The 18,310-nt window shown below is 48.7% G+C and overlaps 1 protein-coding gene across 1 annotated transcript; it reads right to left on the bottom strand.

The window, feature by feature from the left end:
• Positions 1-241: 241 nt before the first annotated feature.
• On the bottom strand, positions 242-14,217 carry PIGT (phosphatidylinositol glycan anchor biosynthesis class T). The gene is given in 13 exon segments (XM_082671083.1): positions 242-2,996; positions 2,999-3,234; positions 3,886-3,969; positions 4,085-4,250; positions 8,904-9,104; positions 9,782-9,947; positions 10,050-10,147; positions 10,237-10,324; positions 10,852-10,938; positions 11,093-11,193; positions 11,496-11,623; positions 13,290-13,467; positions 14,020-14,217. Coding segments are annotated over 13 exon segments (1,791 nt in total). The 5' UTR covers positions 14,207-14,217; the 3' UTR covers positions 242-2,925.
• Positions 14,218-18,310: the final 4,093 nt, after the last annotated feature.

Below are 18,310 nucleotides of genomic sequence, written 5' to 3'. Positions count from 1 at the left end.
TGAATGGACCGGGACTTCCCTGGTGGTCCAGTGGTTAAGACTTCGCCTTCCAATGCTGGGGGTGCAGGTTTGATCCCTGGTCTGGGAGCTAATATCCCACATGTCTCATGGCCAAAAAACCAAAGCATAAAACAGAAGCAGTACTGTAACAAATTCAATAAAGACTAAAAAAAAAAAAAAAGGTCCACATCAAAAAAAAATCTTAAAAAAAAAAAAAAGTTGAATGGACCCTTGGGCTTTATCAAAGGCCTGAAATACTTAAATTAAATAGACATGAGTACATATATATTTGAGACAAAGGGCATGCTTTTCTCTTTATTTCCCCACTCTCTGTCTTGTTCTGAACTGTTACCAGAGACTGAGCTCTAGAAGATAAGCGTGAGGGTAGCCTTAACGACATGCCAGGCATTGTTCCAGACACTGCAGCTACAAAAGACAAATCCTGGCCCTTACAGAGAGTAATCGTTAATAAACAAGATAAGTAAGACACACAGCACTTTAGATGGTGGTGAGGGCTACAGAGGAAAACAAGATAGGCAAGTGGTGAGCTGGTAGCTGGAGCAGCAATTTAAAATCGGGTTGGCCAGGAAGACCTCATGAATAACTTGATGGTGGAGGTGGTGGAGAGGAGTTGGATTCTGCATTTATTTTGAAGGGAGAGCAAACAGATTTGTTGACAGAGCACAATGGGGAATGAAAAGAAGGATCAAGGATGAGTCAAGGTTTCTGGCCTGACAACTGGAATGATGAGAGCTGCCATTAGCAAAGATGAGCTGACGATGGGTGAGCATGTTTGGGGTGGGGGTGGAGATTATCACAAGTTTGGTTTTGGGGATATTGAATTTGAGATGCCTTTAGACATCCAAGTGGAGATGGCAAGTAGGCAGCTGGGTAAATGAATCTGGAATTCAGGGAGGCGGTCTAGACTAAAGATATGGGGTGCTGTCTGTACACAGATTACATAAGACATGGTAGTGGAGGGCATTTCTAGGTGCTGACTTGGCTGGGGGAATAAAAGGCAGCTAGGCCACAACTCTGTGCTCTTCTGACTTGGCAGACACCCTGCTCCACGCAGGCAGCCAAGACCACTTCCCTTATCTACCCACCTGCATTCTTATCTCGCCTACACCCTGAGTATTTACTGCTTGGAAGTAAACGAGTAAAAGCATCTTGACCCAGTTGCTTTTGCCCATGGTCTGGACTAGCTCACTCATATCACCTCCCTTCCTAGACAGACAGACAGACAGACAGACAGACACACACACACACACACACACACACACACACACACACACACACACACACACACACACACACACGTCGTTTGTATGTTCTAGAGGCTCTTGGAAAACCTTCAGAGGTAACCTGAACAGCCCCATCTATGTTAGCTGTACAGACATGACCAATCCTACCGTGTTAAAGACTGCACTCATACTTGTGGGGTTTCTAGAAAGCCCCTCACCCTACCCATCCCTACCTCTAGACCCCAGATCCCAAGCCAGAATAGCCCACACCCATTCATACATTTACGTCTGTTGACTGAGCACTTACAACTTGTCCTGAGTGCAGTCAGGTCCAGATGGAGGACAGCCCCTGTGCCTCCAGGAGGCTCCTAGTCTAATGGAAGTTAAAGGACAGTAACAGCCAGGGTGATAAGGAACATGAAAGCTAAGTCCAAGGAGGGGAGGGGCACACAGCAGCTCGGTGTATCAGGGAAGAATTCCTGGAGGAAGGAACATCTCACCTGGTTTTGTAAGTCAGAGTGAACCTAGCAGTTGAGGGGGGCATGTGGTTGGTGGAGCAGGGCATTCTGTTTGATGGGCAATCCACCAAACCACTATGATGGGAGAACTGGGGGAGGGAGGGGCAGACCACAAGTAGCTTATACAGTTGATGCCAAGTGTGTAAGAAGAAGAGACAGACGATGGGGGCAGGGCAGACATCTGCCTAAGGACTTGTTTTACAGGAATCCAGGGTTATACAACCAGGAGAGGTAGGCGGGGTGGGCTTCAAAGCCTGTGGGTGGTCTAAGGACCACCTGCAACAGAAGCTCCAGAGGAGCCTGATAAAAACATAAAAACTCGAAGTCTAGGCTACACCCAGAACGACTGAATTCACAGGGTCTGGACCCCAGGAATCTGCACTATTTCACAAGAGCCCCAGATGATTCTAATACACAGTCTGGTTGGAAAACCACCACACGGAGTTCTTCCGTCACTCCAGCCCTACCCTTGGTGATGGGGACTGGTTCTCAGGGCTCCTAAAAGGCGCAGGATGATTCATTTTCATGGTCATGGAAATGTTGATGTAAAACACTCCCAGCCAAACCCAGGGAGTTCTGGGAATTACAGTCAGACATGGTGGGCGGGGAGGGAAGCAGGAGACGGGAAGGAATTTCTGGCAGGGGTGGGAGGAGGTAGGGGAATTTTATTTGGTTGGTTGGTTGTTTCTTTGGTGGGGAGGAGGGGATGGGGTAGGAGGTCCTGTTCAGGCACCCAGCAAACACGCCCTAGTCCCCAGCTCTTCCCAGGCCTCAGGGACAGGAGGCAAAGAACCAAGGAAACAGGCACTTTTTATTCCACACCCAGTGAACTCCACCTACCGCATGATACGAATTCCTCAGCACATCCTATTATCCAGGCCATCGTATAACAGAACTTTCTGCAGTGATGGAAACATCTGTCCTCGCTGCCCAGTACTGCAGCTGCTGATCACTTGAAATGGGGCTAGTTACCGAGCACTTGAAATGGGGCTAGTACGGCTGAGGAAGTACACTTTCAATTTCAATTAATTTCAATTCAAACACACATCTGGCTAGTGGCTACCGTCCTGATAGCGCCACTTGAGGCCCTGGCCCAATCCAGGGGTCAGCCTGGTTCAAAAACTGCCTCGGGGGAGGGCACGCGGCAGAAGCAGCCCTGGGGGTCAGTCACCACCCACCTCGGAGAGAAGCAGCAGCCCAGCTGTGAGGAGGGCGCGCCTCAGAGCGGGGGGACGCCTCGGGCGCGCCGGATGAGGTTGGCCAGCCGCCTGGCCAGGCCGCCCTTGCTGGGCTCCTCAATCTGGAAGGTTCGGGTGAGGAGGTTGTAGAAGGAGCCGTAGCACACGGCCACCACTGTGCACGTGAGGCAGATGACGTTGTAGGGCATGCTGAAGTCCGGCGTGGGCAGGCTCACCAGCAGTGGCTCCGTGTAGAGCCGCACGAAGTAGCTGGAGCTGTCGGAGGCTGGGAAGCTGGGGGTTGGGAGGGAGAGGTGAGGCTGGACCGGCTGCTACCCCGCGCCGTCTCGCCACCCCCTCCTCGGACCGCACTGGGCCAGTCTTGGCAGTAAGGGTTTTCAAAGCCTTCTTAGCCTCAAAGCTCAACACAGAAATCTGATCACAGGACAGCAGCTCCGGTGCTGAGGGAGAGGGAAGGGGCCCTGCCTCCACTTGGCTGCCTTTTCCTTAGCCTTCTGGTCTCAGCCTAAAGGCCATCTCCTCAAAGCAGCCTTCCTGAATGACCCACCAGACTACTCCCCAGTGACCCTAGCAGCTCCCCTCTAGACTGAGCACAGGAAGGGCAGGGGCAAGTCTGTTTTGTTTACTGTGGTACACATGGTGCTCTCTGAAGTACCTGGCATCTGGTAAGTGCTCAATTAAATATTTGTTAAGGGAAATAATGAGTAAACTTGGGCTATACATACTGCGCTTCTCACCTATTGATTCTCCTAGAAGCTCTTTAGGATCATTCCATAAAGGCTGTACAAATATTAGAGACCACTAGGGTTTTAATTAGGACTGAGGGAACCCACTCATTACTTTGGAAGAGGCAGCATGTAGCCCCAGCCCAGCCCGCAGGAACCTGATCCTCTGTGCTGGTGTCACGGCTGAGGTCACACTTACAGGGTGTTGAAGAGGGGACTCTCTTCCCAGTCCACGGGTTGGGCGGCCACCTCGCTGGGCACGAGGGCACTGAGGACAGATGGGCTGCAGAGAAGCAGACAGATATTCTGTGAGCCGTGTTCCTCACGGCTCCTCTATCAAGGGTAAGTGGCAGAGAGGGTGGGTCAGGAGGGTGGGGGCAGCAGGTCGGGGAGCCCACCTGACGTAGAAGCCGTGGTTGGGGTCCGGGGTGTACTCGGTCCACTTAAGCAGCGCCCGCTCAAACTGGATGGAGACCTTGGTGACCGAGCTGGCCGGTAGCTGAATCAGCATCTCCAGGAGGTGGGGCTGCATCCGGTCCTGGGCAGGCTGGTAGTGGATGTAACCTGGGGGAGAGGTAGGGGCCACCCATAGCTCTTTTTTTGTTAGTTAGTTAGTTATGGCTGCATTGGGTCTATGTTGCTGTGCGCAGGCTTTCTCTAGTTGCAGCGAGCGGGGGCTACTCTTCATTGCGGTGCGTGGCCTTCTCATTGAGGTGGCTTCTCTTGTTGCGGAGCACGGGCTCTAGGCGCGTGGGCTTCAGTAGTTGTGGCTCGTGGGCTCTACAGCGCAGGCTCAGTAGTTGTGGCGCACGGGCTTAGCTGCTCCGCGGCATGTGGGATCTTCCCGGACCAGGGCTCGAACCTGTGTCCCCTGCATTGGCAGGTGGATTCTTAACCACTGCGCCACCAGGGAAATCCCACCCATAGCTCTTTCCTGGGCTCAGACTACCTGTACCTCTCATCCCTACCTATCAAGGCCTTGGGGTCTGGATCGGGGTGCCCAGAAGGAGGGCTTTGGATCACAGAAGCCAGGCAGGCTCACAGGAGGGAGGAGGATCGCAGAAAAGGGAAAAGGTGTTTCCAGGGCAGCCGCCATCCCAGGACGTGTTCAACCTAATCCATCTTCACATCATGAAAACTGGGCCACCAGACATCAGGTGCCTCACGTGATGCGAAAGGCAGTCCACAGAACCACCTGGGAAGTTTTCTTGCCAAAAATATAAGACCTGAATCTAATCAAATTTCTAAATCTAACCACTGATACTCAAGAATACACAAGGGACAGGAACATGTTAAACACGGGCAAATCCAGAATGCAGAACATCCTATACAACAAATGACCCAGTTTTGCCAACAAATAAATTAAAAAAAAAAAAAAAAGCCTGGGAACTGTTTTATAGGTTAAAGGAGATTTAAGAGTACCACACTAATCAAGACGTGAATAACAAGGGAAATGGGGGTGAGGGGGAGTGTATACGGGAGCCCTGTACTTTCTGCTCAACTTCTCTATAAACCTAAAACCTAAAAGTCTATTACCTTAAAAAAGAGAGGGAGAGAAACTTAAGAGCATATCAAGCAAATGTAATGTGACGAGGTTACTTTGGTCCAATTCAAACAAACCAACTATAAAATTATTTTCAAGAACACTGGGGAAACAGGAGTGACAATGATAGATTATGTATTTGTGTACTTTAGTATTTAAAGGTGAATTGATACAATGTCTAGAATTTAAGATACTCCAGCAGAAACATAACCAAACCAATAAATAAAGGGAGAGATGAAACAAAAATGACGGGAAGCTGTGGAACAGAATAGAGAGCTCAGAAATGAACCCACACTTATATGGGCAATTAATCTATGACAAAGGAGGCAAGGATATACAATGAGGAAAAGACAGCCCCTTCAATAAATGGTACTGGTAAAACTAGATAGCTACGTGCAAAAGAATCAAACTGGACTACTTTCTCACACCATATACAGAAAAAAACCTCCAAATGGATTAAAGACTTAAATGTAAAACCTGAAATGATAAAACTTCTAGAAGAAAACATAGGCAGTATGCTCTTTGACCTGGCAATATTTTGGGGGGTATGTCTCCTCGGGCAAGGAAAACAAAAGCAAAAATAAACAAATGAGGTTACATTAAATTAAAAAGCTTCTGCATAGCAAAGGAAACTATCAACAAAATGAAAAGACAGCCTACTGAATGGGAAAGGTATTTGCAAACGATATATCCGATACAGGGTTAATATGCAAACTATACAAAGAACACATACAACTCAACATAAAAAAAAAAAACCCAAAATTACAAACTGGGCAGAGGACCTGAACAGACATTTTTCCAAAGAAGGCATACAGATGGCCAACAGGCACACAAAAAAATGTTCAACATCACTGATCATCAGGGAAATGCAAATCAAAACCACAATGAGATTATCACCTCACACCTGTCAGAATGGCTGTCATCAAAAAGACAGCAAACAGGGACTTCCCTGGTGGCACAGTCGTTAAGAATCCACCTGCCAATGCAGGGGACATGGGTTCAAGCCCTGGTCTGGGAAGATCCCACGTGCTGTGGAACGACTAAGCCCATGCACCACAACTACTGAGCCTGTGCTCTAGAGCCCACGAGCCACAACTACTGAGCCCAGGTGCCACAACTGCTGAAGCCTGTGACCCACAACAACTGAGACCACAAGCCACAACTACTGAGCCCGTGAGCCACAGCTACTGAAGCCCATGTGCCTAGAGCCCATGCTCCGCAACAAGAGAAGCCACCGCAATGAGAAGCCCGCGCACTGCAATGAAGAGTAGCCCCCACTTACCACAACTAGAGAAAAGCCCGTGTGCAGCCACAAAGACCCAACGCAGACAAAAAAAAAAAAAAAAAAAAAACGACAACAAATGACAAGTGTTGGTGAGTATGTGGAGAAAAGGGAACCCCGGTGCACTGCACTGGGAACGTAAATTGGTGTAGCCACTATGGAAAACAGCAGGGAGAGTCCTCAAAAAATTAAAAATAGAACGACCATACAATCCAGCAATTCCACTCATGGGTATTTATCTGAAGAAAATGAAAACATTAATTCAAAAAGATATATGCACCCCAACGTTTACTGAAACATTATTCACAATAGTCAAGATATGGAAACAACATACATGCCCATCGATAGACAAATGGATAAAGAAGATGTGGTACATATAAACAATGGAATATTAGCCATAAAAAAGAAGGAAATCTCGACATTTGCAACAACGTGGAAGGACCTAGAGGATCTTACACTAAGTGAGATAAATCAGACAAATACTGTATGATATCACTTATATGTGGACTCTAAAAAATAAAAACAAATGAACGAACATAACCAAACAGAAACAGTCAGAGATACAGAGAACAAACAGGTGGTTGCCAGAGGCTGGGGGGGTGGGGGGCGAGGAGAGAAATAGGTGAGGGAGGGTAAGAGGTACAAATTTTCAGTTGCAAAATAAATGAATCACAGGTATGAAATGCACAGTGTGGGGAATATAGTCAATAACTACGTATAATATTTGTATGGTGACAGATGGTAACTAGACTTATCATGACGGTGATTTTGAAATGTACAGAAACACTAAATCACTATGTTATGCACCAGGAACTAACATAGTGTTATAGGTCAATTATACTTCAAAAATAAACAAAAAAGGGGACTTCCCTGGTGGTCCAGTGGCTAAGGCTCCGCGCTCCCAATGCAGGGGGCCCGGGTTCCATCCCTGGTCAGGGAACTAGACCCCACATGCCGCAACTAAAGGTCCTGCATGCCGCAATGAAGATCCCGCACACGGCAACAAAGATCCCGCGTGCCACAACTAAGACCCACTGCAGCCAAATAAATAAATAAATTTAAAAAATAAAGAAATAAACGAACTCATAGAAAAAGAGATCAGATTCGTGGTTACTAGAGGTGAGGGGTAGGGGGAAGGGGAATTGGATGAAGGCAGTCAAAAGGCACAATCTTCGAGTTCTAAGATAAGAATTAGGAAAAAAAAAAAAAGAATTAGGGATGTCATGTACCACGTGGTAAATATTATAGGCACTGTTGTGCATTATGTATGAAAGCTGTTATGAGTAAATCCTAAGAGTCCTCATCACAAGGAAAAAACAATTTTTTTTCTATTTCTTTAATTCTGTATCTGTACAAGATGGTGGGTGTTCACTAAACTTACTGTGGTCATCATTTCATGATAGATGTAAGTTAAATAAGTATGCTGAACACCTTGAACTTATAATGTGCTATATGTCAATTATATCTCAATAAAACTGGAAGAAAGACATCAACAACAACAACAAACAAAAAATAGTATATGAAGCTGGAGACCGCTGAGGCTGGATAATGGGTACATGGGGGGTTCATTACACTATTCCATTTGGGTATGCGTTTGAAATTTTCCAGAGCGAACGGTTAAAAAAACAAAAGAAACAAACAAAAAAAACCCGAAAATCCTACAAAATACATTGGTAGGATGTTCGAAGTAGAGATTTTGAAGGTGGTACAGATAGTGGAGATGAAAATAAGTAAAACTATTAACCACAGGCTTGAAAATATGGTAAACAACAGAGGGGTTTAGAGAAGATTGTAAGTCTAGCTGTTTGGGATGTGCTGTAACCTCTTCCTAGGAAGTCGTCTTCTGTATTACTAGTCTCCCTCCACTCCAAACGAAAACAAGTGCTTTTGTGCTATGCCTGGCATCTCTTAGAAAGCACTCAGTAAATATTAACTCTTCCTTAGAAAAATAATAGAAAATAAAAACAAATTTTAAAAATCACACCTCTTTACCCCACCCGAGGAAGCAAAACCATCTATTCCAGCTGTTATCTTCTTTGTTTCCAGTACTCTGTTTTTCTTGCTAACCCATTCTCCACCTGAAAGAGCCTATGAATCATCAGAAAACAAAAACATGTGCCCAGAGCACCAGGAAGCAAATGAAAAAGATATGGAAACTCCTGCCCTTATCAAGTCCTATTAAGAGTCACCAGAACTACGTGGTTTAACTCTTTTGGCTTTATAAATACTTCCAGATCTGGCATTGGTGAGGTTACCCTTTCCATTTCTCAAACTATTCCTAACTCGTGATGCCTGTGTAGACTGCCGAGGCACTTCCGGAATGACGCTGAGAACTGAGGCTTTGGGGGACCTGGAGGGGAGGTGGGGGGCTGGGTCGGGACTCGGCACTTACTTGGTTTGTTCTCCTTGCCCTTGGAGGTGATGGTGAGGGTGTGCACGTACAGCCGCAGGTACCAGGGCACAGTGTCCAGCAACAGCACGGGGAAGGCCCGGTACGGGTGGGTGTTATACAGCAGTGTGCTCAGCTCCCCGTTATGCAGCCCGTAGCCGCTCACGTACCGCTGGGCGTACAGGAAGGGCGTGGGTGGGGCCTCTGTTCAGAGAAAAGTCAACAGTTAACCACTCCTTTAAAAAAAAAAAAAAAAAAGCATCATTCCCCACCTTCATTCCCTGGGCCAGGTTCAGAGTCTCAAAGCCAAGGAGGGGGAGGGGGTAATGCTTTGCATTCAGAACTGGGAAACCTGCATTCTGGAACAATCCCTGGCTTCCCCAACCCACAGCAATGATAACAGAATTACTAATATTTACTAAGTACTTATACAGGCCGAGCTCTGTGCCCCCAAACCAAGTGCTCCTCACGATATTTCACATTTTTCCTTGGTAACACTAAACATAATCACAATTGTTTGATGCCTGCTTCAACTATCAGATGTTAATGTTGCTCGAAAGCAGGGTACTTCTGTCTTCAAAAAAAATTTTGTTGACTGAATGAATGAATGCATGATTGACCTCCATGTTTTCCATTAATTACCTCACCTGATCCGCTAGGTATTACTGTCCCCGCTTTCAAGACGAGGCAGTAAGGTTAGGAACCTGCCAAGGGCACAGAGCTTAGAAGAGGTGGAGTTAGAATCAGGACGTCTGACTCAAGAGTTCTGGGTCTAAACACAAGCCTGTTACCTCGCGGTGAAGAGGCAGGACTGTGAGTCTCCCCCACGAGCTGAACCCTCTGTAGCCTATGGGGGCTGCGGCTGCCCACCTCCCACCCACCATTCCCTGGGGGTCTCTTCCACTTGAGCTGGAGGTTGAGGCTGCGCGAGCTGTTGATCACGGCCGTGTCCAGCAGGTCGTAGACGGCATAGGTCTTCCGGGTGCCCAGGACGACGTCCTGGTACGTGGTGAGCGGGGCCGGGTACACCTCCAATGTCTCATTGTCCTGGGGACACAACGGCAGGGCTGAGAAGCGAGCGGAGGGGCAGGCTGGTCTTGGGGGCTGGGGTGGGGCGATGTGTGTGGCTGGAGGCCTTAGTCTTAGTACCTGGCTATAGTTGGTGACGTCCACATAGACTCGGCTCTCCGAAGCCAGGGGGCAGGGCTCTGTGAGGGTTCGGGAGAACATCCGAAAGAGGGACCAGTCTGAGGAGCAGAGAGAGGGGTTGAGCAGGGGCGGGACTAGGCCTGCTCCACGTAGATGGGGTGGGGCTGGCAGTGGGTGGGCAGCTTACCTTGCTTCCCCTGCCCCGTGACGAAGGCATCAAATACAACGGACAGGGTCTGCCTCAGCTCCCAGGAGATGCTGGCACAGCGTGCATCCTACCACGAGGGCCAGAAGGCAGCAGTGAGGACCTGCCACTCCCCCAGCCGCACAGCCCCAGGGACTACTACCTGGACTCAGTCCCTTGTCCATCCTGTACCTCCCCATCCATCAGTTTGCTACCACCCACTACCGAGCACTTGCCCTCGTGCCGGCAGCTTAACGCGCATCACTGGGATGAACCATCGCCGACAACCAGAGGAACTGATACTACTATTATTCTCATTTGACAGATGAGAAAACCAGGGAACTAAAATGACTCACTCAAGGTCAAGTCAGCTGGTGAGTGGCTGAGCTAGCAGCTGCACCCGCATGGCTATCACTCTTAACCACGACGGAGACTGAGTGAATGCTTGCCAGGCAACCACTCGGTTTCCTTGGTGCGTGGCCAGTGCCCTGACTCATCATCATCACATCTCCCACTGACTACTGGCTCAGCCCTCGGTAGACACTGGGCTATGTGCTTTACCTGCACCTTCTCTCAGAGCCCCTGGATGGCCCCCATCGCCTGTTCCCCGTGACTTACTCTGCAAACAGGGCGGATATGCACTGCCTGGGAGTGGTAGCTCGTGTGAAACAGGCGATCAGCCTTCAGCAGCACAGAGAGGCCTGCCTGGAGGAGGTGGCAAGAGAGAAAACGTCAGTGTCCCACACGGCAGGGCACCCGGGCATGGGGCCGAGGTTATCTGTCAGGCAGTGAGGGGGCATCTGCCGACTCCATCCACTCTCTGGGGCTCCCACCTACATTGAGGCCCCTCTGGCCTCACCTTGGAACTGCAGGGCAAGAGCTTCTTCCACGGGGTGAGGTTCTCAGTGCAGACGACCTCCCGAGGCAGCACCGCATAGCGCAGGAAGGAGTGATCTGTGCCTGAGAGATGGAAGCCTGTCTGGGGAGGCTCTCGGGGCGCCCCTCCTCAGGACCCACACATACTCTCTAGTACCACCGCCCTAACAGTGTCAGCTCAGGGGGAAGCGGGGAGGACACCCTCCTCCCTTTGGGAGAAGGCAATGCGGAGACAGCAGAGTCTTGGGAAACCTTCCTCTGGGGCCTGCACACCCAGGGGATTTATGACCTGGCCCCGCTGAGGAAGAAGGAAGCAGAGGGGAAAGGAGGCAAAGGCTTGGGTAGGAGGAACAGGAAGAAGGAAGGGGCCGTGGAGGCTGTCTCACCATTGGCCAGCCCCAGGGGTTTGAAGGAGGCGCTGGGCGTGACTGTGTTGGTGGAGTCAATGAAGTTGAGAGAGGCGCAGAAGATCCCCGAGAGGACGTTACTGAGCTCCTTCCAGGACTTATCCACACTAAACGGAGACACAAACCCACTCACTGTCCCAGGGCTGCGTCTGCTTCCTCACTCCCCTCTGGACACCCCTGCATCCCCAGAGGCCTCTGCTTGGGTGGTTCCTCCTCCCGCCTAGTAATGCCCTCCTAACTCCTCTCTGCTCCCCTTCGAAGAGGTTCCCTCCTCCAGGAAGCCTTGCCGCCCTCCTCAACCACAGCCTCCTCCTGGGCTGCTGCAGTTCTGACCATCCGAGCCTCTCACCAGGGTCCTCCTGGGAAATGGCTGGGTGGCAACAGCATCTCGTCCTAAGCATCTTTTCTCCTCAACTAGGCTGTGAGCAACCTGAGGACAGGGAGCAAGTCTGGGTCACCCACGTACCTCCCACAATGCTATGCAAAACGCCCCACACGCCAGAGGCTGAGATCAGCTCACTGATCCAACCTGAGGTGTGCTCAGCTGGGCAAAACGACATACTTCCCTGTGAAAACCCTGGGTGAGTCCTGGTTCTACGCTCAGGGTTGGGAAGTCTTACATCTACAGAGGCTCACTGAGCAAGGGAAAACAAGCATTCTAGGACCCCACAGAAACATCAAATTAAATTAGACTTTTTTCTTAGAGAAATACCAAAACAGATTTGCTCTTTATACTAATAACAGAATAAAACTAGAATTCTGAACATCACTTCCATATTATAGGTAATTATGAGGGGAGACAGTGACAGCAGAGCAGATGGGACAAAAGGCAAAGAAGCCAGCGTTCAGACAAGAGAGGAAGCCTTGGCTACTGTGGGGTTTGCTCCTCATTTGACATCACCTTAGAGCTGTCCTGGGGGTTTTCAATAGTCCTCTGTTCAGAGCTTTCCAATTGCTCCAATCCTTAGGCCTCAAATAAAGATTGCAAACTGGAAGCCTGAAAGCTCTACCCAAAACCATAGCCATGTTTCATTTGACGTGCACAACATTAACCCATGTGGCATTTCTTAAATTTTTTAATTACTTGCTGATACTTAAACTTGCCAATTTTCACATTAAAATCCAGATTGCTGGTAACTCGTTAAAAATGAGAGTATCTGACGACCCTAGGCCCCTATTCCCACGTGGCAACAATCCATAGGATTGAGTAGCAGCTGTCCTCCCAAGCTCTGCCACAGGCCTCATCACTCCCTATTCTGACTTCAATTTTTTTTTTTTAATCATACACGTGCTACTGATTTCCCACAGTCGGATTAAGAGGATACTGTGGTCCAACCACAGTACCTAACCACCTCCCTCCGCCCCGCAAATAAAAGCAATTTTTCTAATACAGAGATCTGGTGTCTTGTAGGCCAATTCTAGCCCACATATACTTTGTTTGGCCCTTGTGGCATTTTGTTACTATTATGTGAATGAATGTCTTTTAACAGGCTGTCCAGTTTGCCACAGCTTCCTACTGCCTTACATCTAAGTAAGCTTCACATATTTGTTATCTACATCTGTAGATATACACATACGCTACCTCAGGTCTGGAAGTATTAGGGGAAGAAAGTATATTCAGCCAAGAATGCCACTACGTCATAATATTTCTTACTTCCAACGCCATATTTACCCCCATGGAACTGCTGCCCCCAGGGGCAGTAGCAGGAGGACACCACCTGCCCTGCCATGTTCCCAGCACAGCCTGCCACAGCCCTCAAGGTGGGCACTCACTCAGTGACGGTGTCTTGGAACCAGGCCCACAGCTCTGCACCTGATGGGGCCTGCAAGAAGGGTGTCCCCCAGTATCGAGTCCTCCAGAAGCCTTGGGTTAAGGACAGGTGCAGCTCCCGTAGAGAATACTTGGAGATCAACTGCCCCAGTGCTTTGGGGAAGAGCCTATAATGAGATACTGGAGAAGGAGGTGCAGGTGAGTGATGATCCTGGAGGGAGGGTTCTCAGCCACCCCAAAGAGACAATACACCCCAGTTCTGGGGTCAGAGGAATCTAGATTCCTGACCAGACTCAGTCACTTACAAGCGATGTGATCTTGGACAGGTGCCTTACCTCTCTATATCTCCAATTTCTTCCTTGTAACCATTCACAGAACTTATCACCGTGCCCAGCACCCACGATAAACCGTAACCGTCAATAGCATCATCATCAGTGTTGTCAACAGAGGGTTTTAACTAAATGTTTAGAGTGGCAGCCTGGAGCTGCAGAGAGAGCACTGGACTAGAAGTCAGGAAGAGTCACTGCTCCTCTCCGGGGCTCAGTTTCTTCACTGGTATAACGGAATTCTTCAAAAACTATCCCATCCTTCTACAAGGACCATCTGTGTCAGGCCCCAAGCCCAGGGACCAGAACCTCACCCAAGGATCAGTCCTCGCCCCCAAGGCTAGCCTCCACCCCACTCCCAGCAGGTGCCACAGATATCTTTCTCCCGTCAGTGTCCTCTTCTCACCTTCTTCCCGCTGCAGCTCCGAATCCCAGCGCGTGCGGAACTGGAATGTGGCGGCTACGTCCCCAGAAGGCAGCGGGGTGATGACGAGCTCCTCCCGCAGGCTGTCGCGTGGGGGCTCCGTCTGGCCCCAGACGCCCGGCCCGAGAAGCAGCAGCACCAGCAGAGAAAGCGGCGCTGCCGCCGCCATAGCTGCGGCTGTTTCCGCCTCCCAATGGCCCCGCCCCCGCGAAAGGCCGGCTTCCAATAGGAAGAGCGTTTGAGAAGCGACTTCCGGTGCCGTCCCGGAAGCCGGGGTGCGGCTACGACAGCGACTGCCAGGATAGGCCTTTGAAGGGCTGCTGGGTGTGAAGGGGCGCTGATAGGGCACAAAGGGCAGTGGGCACGTGGCGTGGCTGGGACCTGGATTGAGGACCCCCCTTCCCCACGACAAAGTTCTTAATAATACCGACCGCCATTGTGCCTCCGTGATAGTTGAAGAAACAGACTGAAAAATTATTACTTTTGCAAGGTCACACTGCCAGGCTCCTGTCTCCCTGAGCTTCGTGTCTCTATTTGCCCTGTCCTAAGCCTAGCCAAGAACTTTACTGCAAAACCCTCAAATAACTCACCCTTTTATTATGAAAAATTTCAAACATACAACAAAGTTGAAAGGATGAATACCTGTTAAAATGAACATCTGTATCCGCATCACCCAGATTCCACTATTAACATGTTACTGCACTTGTTTTATCACATATCAGCTTCTATCTCCCCCAATTCGTCTTATGTTTTGATGCATTTCAAAGAAATTTCAGACATAAGGACACTTCCCCTTAAATGGTTCAGCATGCATATCATTAACTAGAGTTCCATAGCTGTTTACATTTTTCTTTTGGTGTAAAATTTACAAACAATGAAATGCTCAACTCTGAGGTGCACATTCATTGAGTTCAACAAATGGATACAACTGTGTAACTCTTCAAGATATGTTTGGAAAATCCCTGAAAGTTGGCTAATGCCCCTTGCCAGGCAATGTCTGTGACCCCTGCCTTCCAGATGCAACCACTGTTCTGATTTTTCTCCAGAAAATGGATTAATCTGTTCTAGAGCTTCGTATAGATGAAATCATCATATAGTATGTGTACTTTTTTTGTAAAAGGCTTCTTTCATGGGAAGAATGTTTTGGAGAATCATTCATGTTCTTGCATGTATCAGCAGTGTGTGTCTTTTCATTTCTGTGTAGTAGTCATACATTGTCTGAATATACCATAGTTTATCTGCTCTCCTGTCCATGTACACCTGAGCTCTTTCAAGTTTTTAGTTCTTATGAGCTAGGCTGCTATACAAGTTTCTTTGTAGGCATATGCTTACATTTCTTTTAGGTAAATATTTAGGAGTGGTCAAAGAATAGGTATATGTTTAATTTTACAAGAAACTGCTAGATCTTTCTCCAAAACATGTCATTTCATACTTGTACCAACAATGTATGAGAGTCCCCATTGCTCCACATCCTGGTGAACATTTAATTTGCGGGGCTTTTTCGTTTTTGCCACGTGGGCGTGTTTGTAGTAGTATCTCATTATGGTTTTAATTTGCATTTCCGTGGTACCTAGTGATGTTGAACAGCTTTTCATGTGCTTCTTGGCCATTCATATCTTTTTTGCGAAAGGTCTGTTAAAATCTTTTTCCGCCTCTCCCCTTTTGTGCTGACTTGAGTTGTAGGAGTTCCAAGCAATTCCTGCTTTGGTTTTTCCACCTGCCCAATGGGGTACACATTCAAGAAGGATTTTATGGAGTCTTTTGGTAAAACTGACAACCATCTGGCTCTGAAGAACCAGAGATTTGGTGTCTGCCGGGTCTGCCTAGATATACCCCTGACCAACTGGAGAGGAAGTGTCAAAAAGACGTCTTTGTCTCATTATGCTCTCATTCTACTTACATCCAGTGTTCCTGCCCCACTAGACATGGAATAGAAGGAAGGCCACGAGCTTAGATGTCAGACAGACGTGGGTTCAAATCCCCACACCAGCCTTTAATCCATATGAGCATGAGCAACCTGAGTGCCACTCTTCCTGCTCTGTAAAACAGATAAACCTGCTTTCAGGGTTGTTGTAAGGATCAGAAATCAGGTACATGTAGAATCTGGAATGTAGTAAGTGCTTAATAGCCTCAACTAACCTTTACTCCAAGAGCTCTATGAGGCAGGCACTATTATCTCCATCTTACAGATGAGTAAACTGAGTACAGAAACTGAGATAATTGCCTAAGATCACAGTGAGTGATGGAGCCAGAACTCGAGTCCACACTATCAACTTCAAAAACAAATTTTTTAAGGGAGTTGCTGTTATGATTATGATTACCTTGTACTTCTATGCTTTGTTTCCTTTTGAAATTGCCTGTCCCCATCACTCAAGACCCAGCCACCCCCAGAGAAGACCTGCCTTCTCCCTCTCTAGTGTGCTACAGCCCACATTATAGTTCCATTGTCTGTGGCCATGTCTCTTCCTGGAAGAGCTCTTGGCCACCTTAGTGTTTCTGTTACATAAGCAAGGAGGCTAGCACATAGTGGGGGCTCAGTAATATTTGAATGAACAAACAAGAAAATATCATAACACCGTTCCATGTTGTCCCCACACCGCCATACTGTTCACAGTATCAAGTTCTGTGCACCCCTGGGGACTACTACAGTGTGAGCCGTCCTGGGAATCTTCCCCTGAGATGTGGTCCCTCCTATTTCCTCCACAGCACAGGATTCTACAGGAGGAGTCTGTCTTCTTCCCTCCTCTCAAGAGTCTATGACAAGTCTATGCAATGGACAGAAGACACCACACTGTGGCTTGGAGACTGATAGCTGGGCTGCTTGCCTCGGAGTTGGAGCCAAATCATCCCCCATCTCCAAGGGCCCTGTGTGGCCTCAAATAAAACAGTCAGCTGGAGATGCTGGCTCTGGCTCTGAAGGCCAGCCAAGCCCCTGTGGTTTGGCAGAAGAAGAGGTCATTGTCCAAACAGGAAGTGGTCCTGGGGTCTCAGCTGACCCTAGATTTTCCCAGGCGGGGCTGGGGCTCATAGCAGCTGAACTGGAGGCTCCCCGTAGGCTCACAAACAATTCCACCTCTCCAGAGGGCTGCCGATCCCTCTCCCTGGACAGGCTCCCTGCCCCAGACCCCACAGATCTTAGCATTGTGTGCCCGGGGTTGTTGACATGCTGACAGCAACCAAGCTAGGCTAGCTTCCCATCATTCACCTTGGAGGAGAATGGGGAGATCCCAGGAGCTGAGAAGCCCTCAGAGCTGACCTGTGGATATTATGGGGTGCACCCCAGGAGAAGGCTCAGCCGCAGTCAGACCGGAGGCTGAGCCTCGCTACTCCAAAGGAAGGGACAAGAGGACAAAGAACAAGAGGGCGGAGACCATGTCTTCTGTGTGCAGCAAAGTCATCGGCAACCCAGAAAAACCACAAAATTTAACATGAGGCCGGGCCCTGGCCCAGCACAGTGGATGATCTCAACTTGGACACAGACACTTTTAGACAAAAGGAACACAGAACTCCCACAAGTTTTTCAGTAGCGCTAGGAAAAGCACTTAAGAACTGTCACTTAAAATGGCCTCCTACAGGGGTGGAAGCAAAATGGGGCTATTGGGAAGACTGCACCCCTGTCACTCAGCCTGGATGGTACAAAGAGCTTTGGGATTTAGGCCGAAGGTCACTGGCTCCATGGATGGTTTGATGTATGAAGGGAGGTGGAATGATTTAGTTTTTCTAATATGAAAAATGACTTGATGTTCCTTAAGGCTAGGTCCTATAACCCTCCTTTTATTCCAGTCTCTCCCTGGGCAAGCTCACTTGCACCCATACCTAAACTTACCTCCTACGTACTGATAAGTCACCTACTGATTTTCCAGCCCAATCCTCTGATCTACATTCCACTCTCATGCGTCCAAGTGCCTACTCAAAATGTCCTCTTGGTCTCAAAAGCAACTCGAACTCAACATGTCCAAAACCCAATTTATGGCCTCTTCCCCAAACCTAGTGCTCTCCTAAACTCCCCATCTGGATGAAGAACCCTCCAAATTATCCTGCAGCACAGGGCAGAAGCAAGGGTGGCACCCCTGAGCCCTTCCTCTCTCACACCTACCTATGAAAATAGTTTGAAATTTGCCTCCCCAATCTCTCTCCATTCCTTCCACTTTTCTACAGCCGCCCCACCTCCACGCTATTCCATTTTTACCTAGATGGCTACAATCATCTCCTGGCTTCCAGGCATCCATTCTGGTCCCCTCCAATCAGTACATCTCTACCAGGAGTCCTTGCA

The sequence above is a fragment of the Grampus griseus genome, assembly GCF_964374135.1.
Source record: "Grampus griseus genome assembly, chromosome: 14".
NCBI lineage: Eukaryota > Metazoa > Chordata > Mammalia > Artiodactyla > Delphinidae > Grampus > Grampus griseus.
This window is presented reverse-complemented; position numbering and strand designations above follow the sequence as displayed.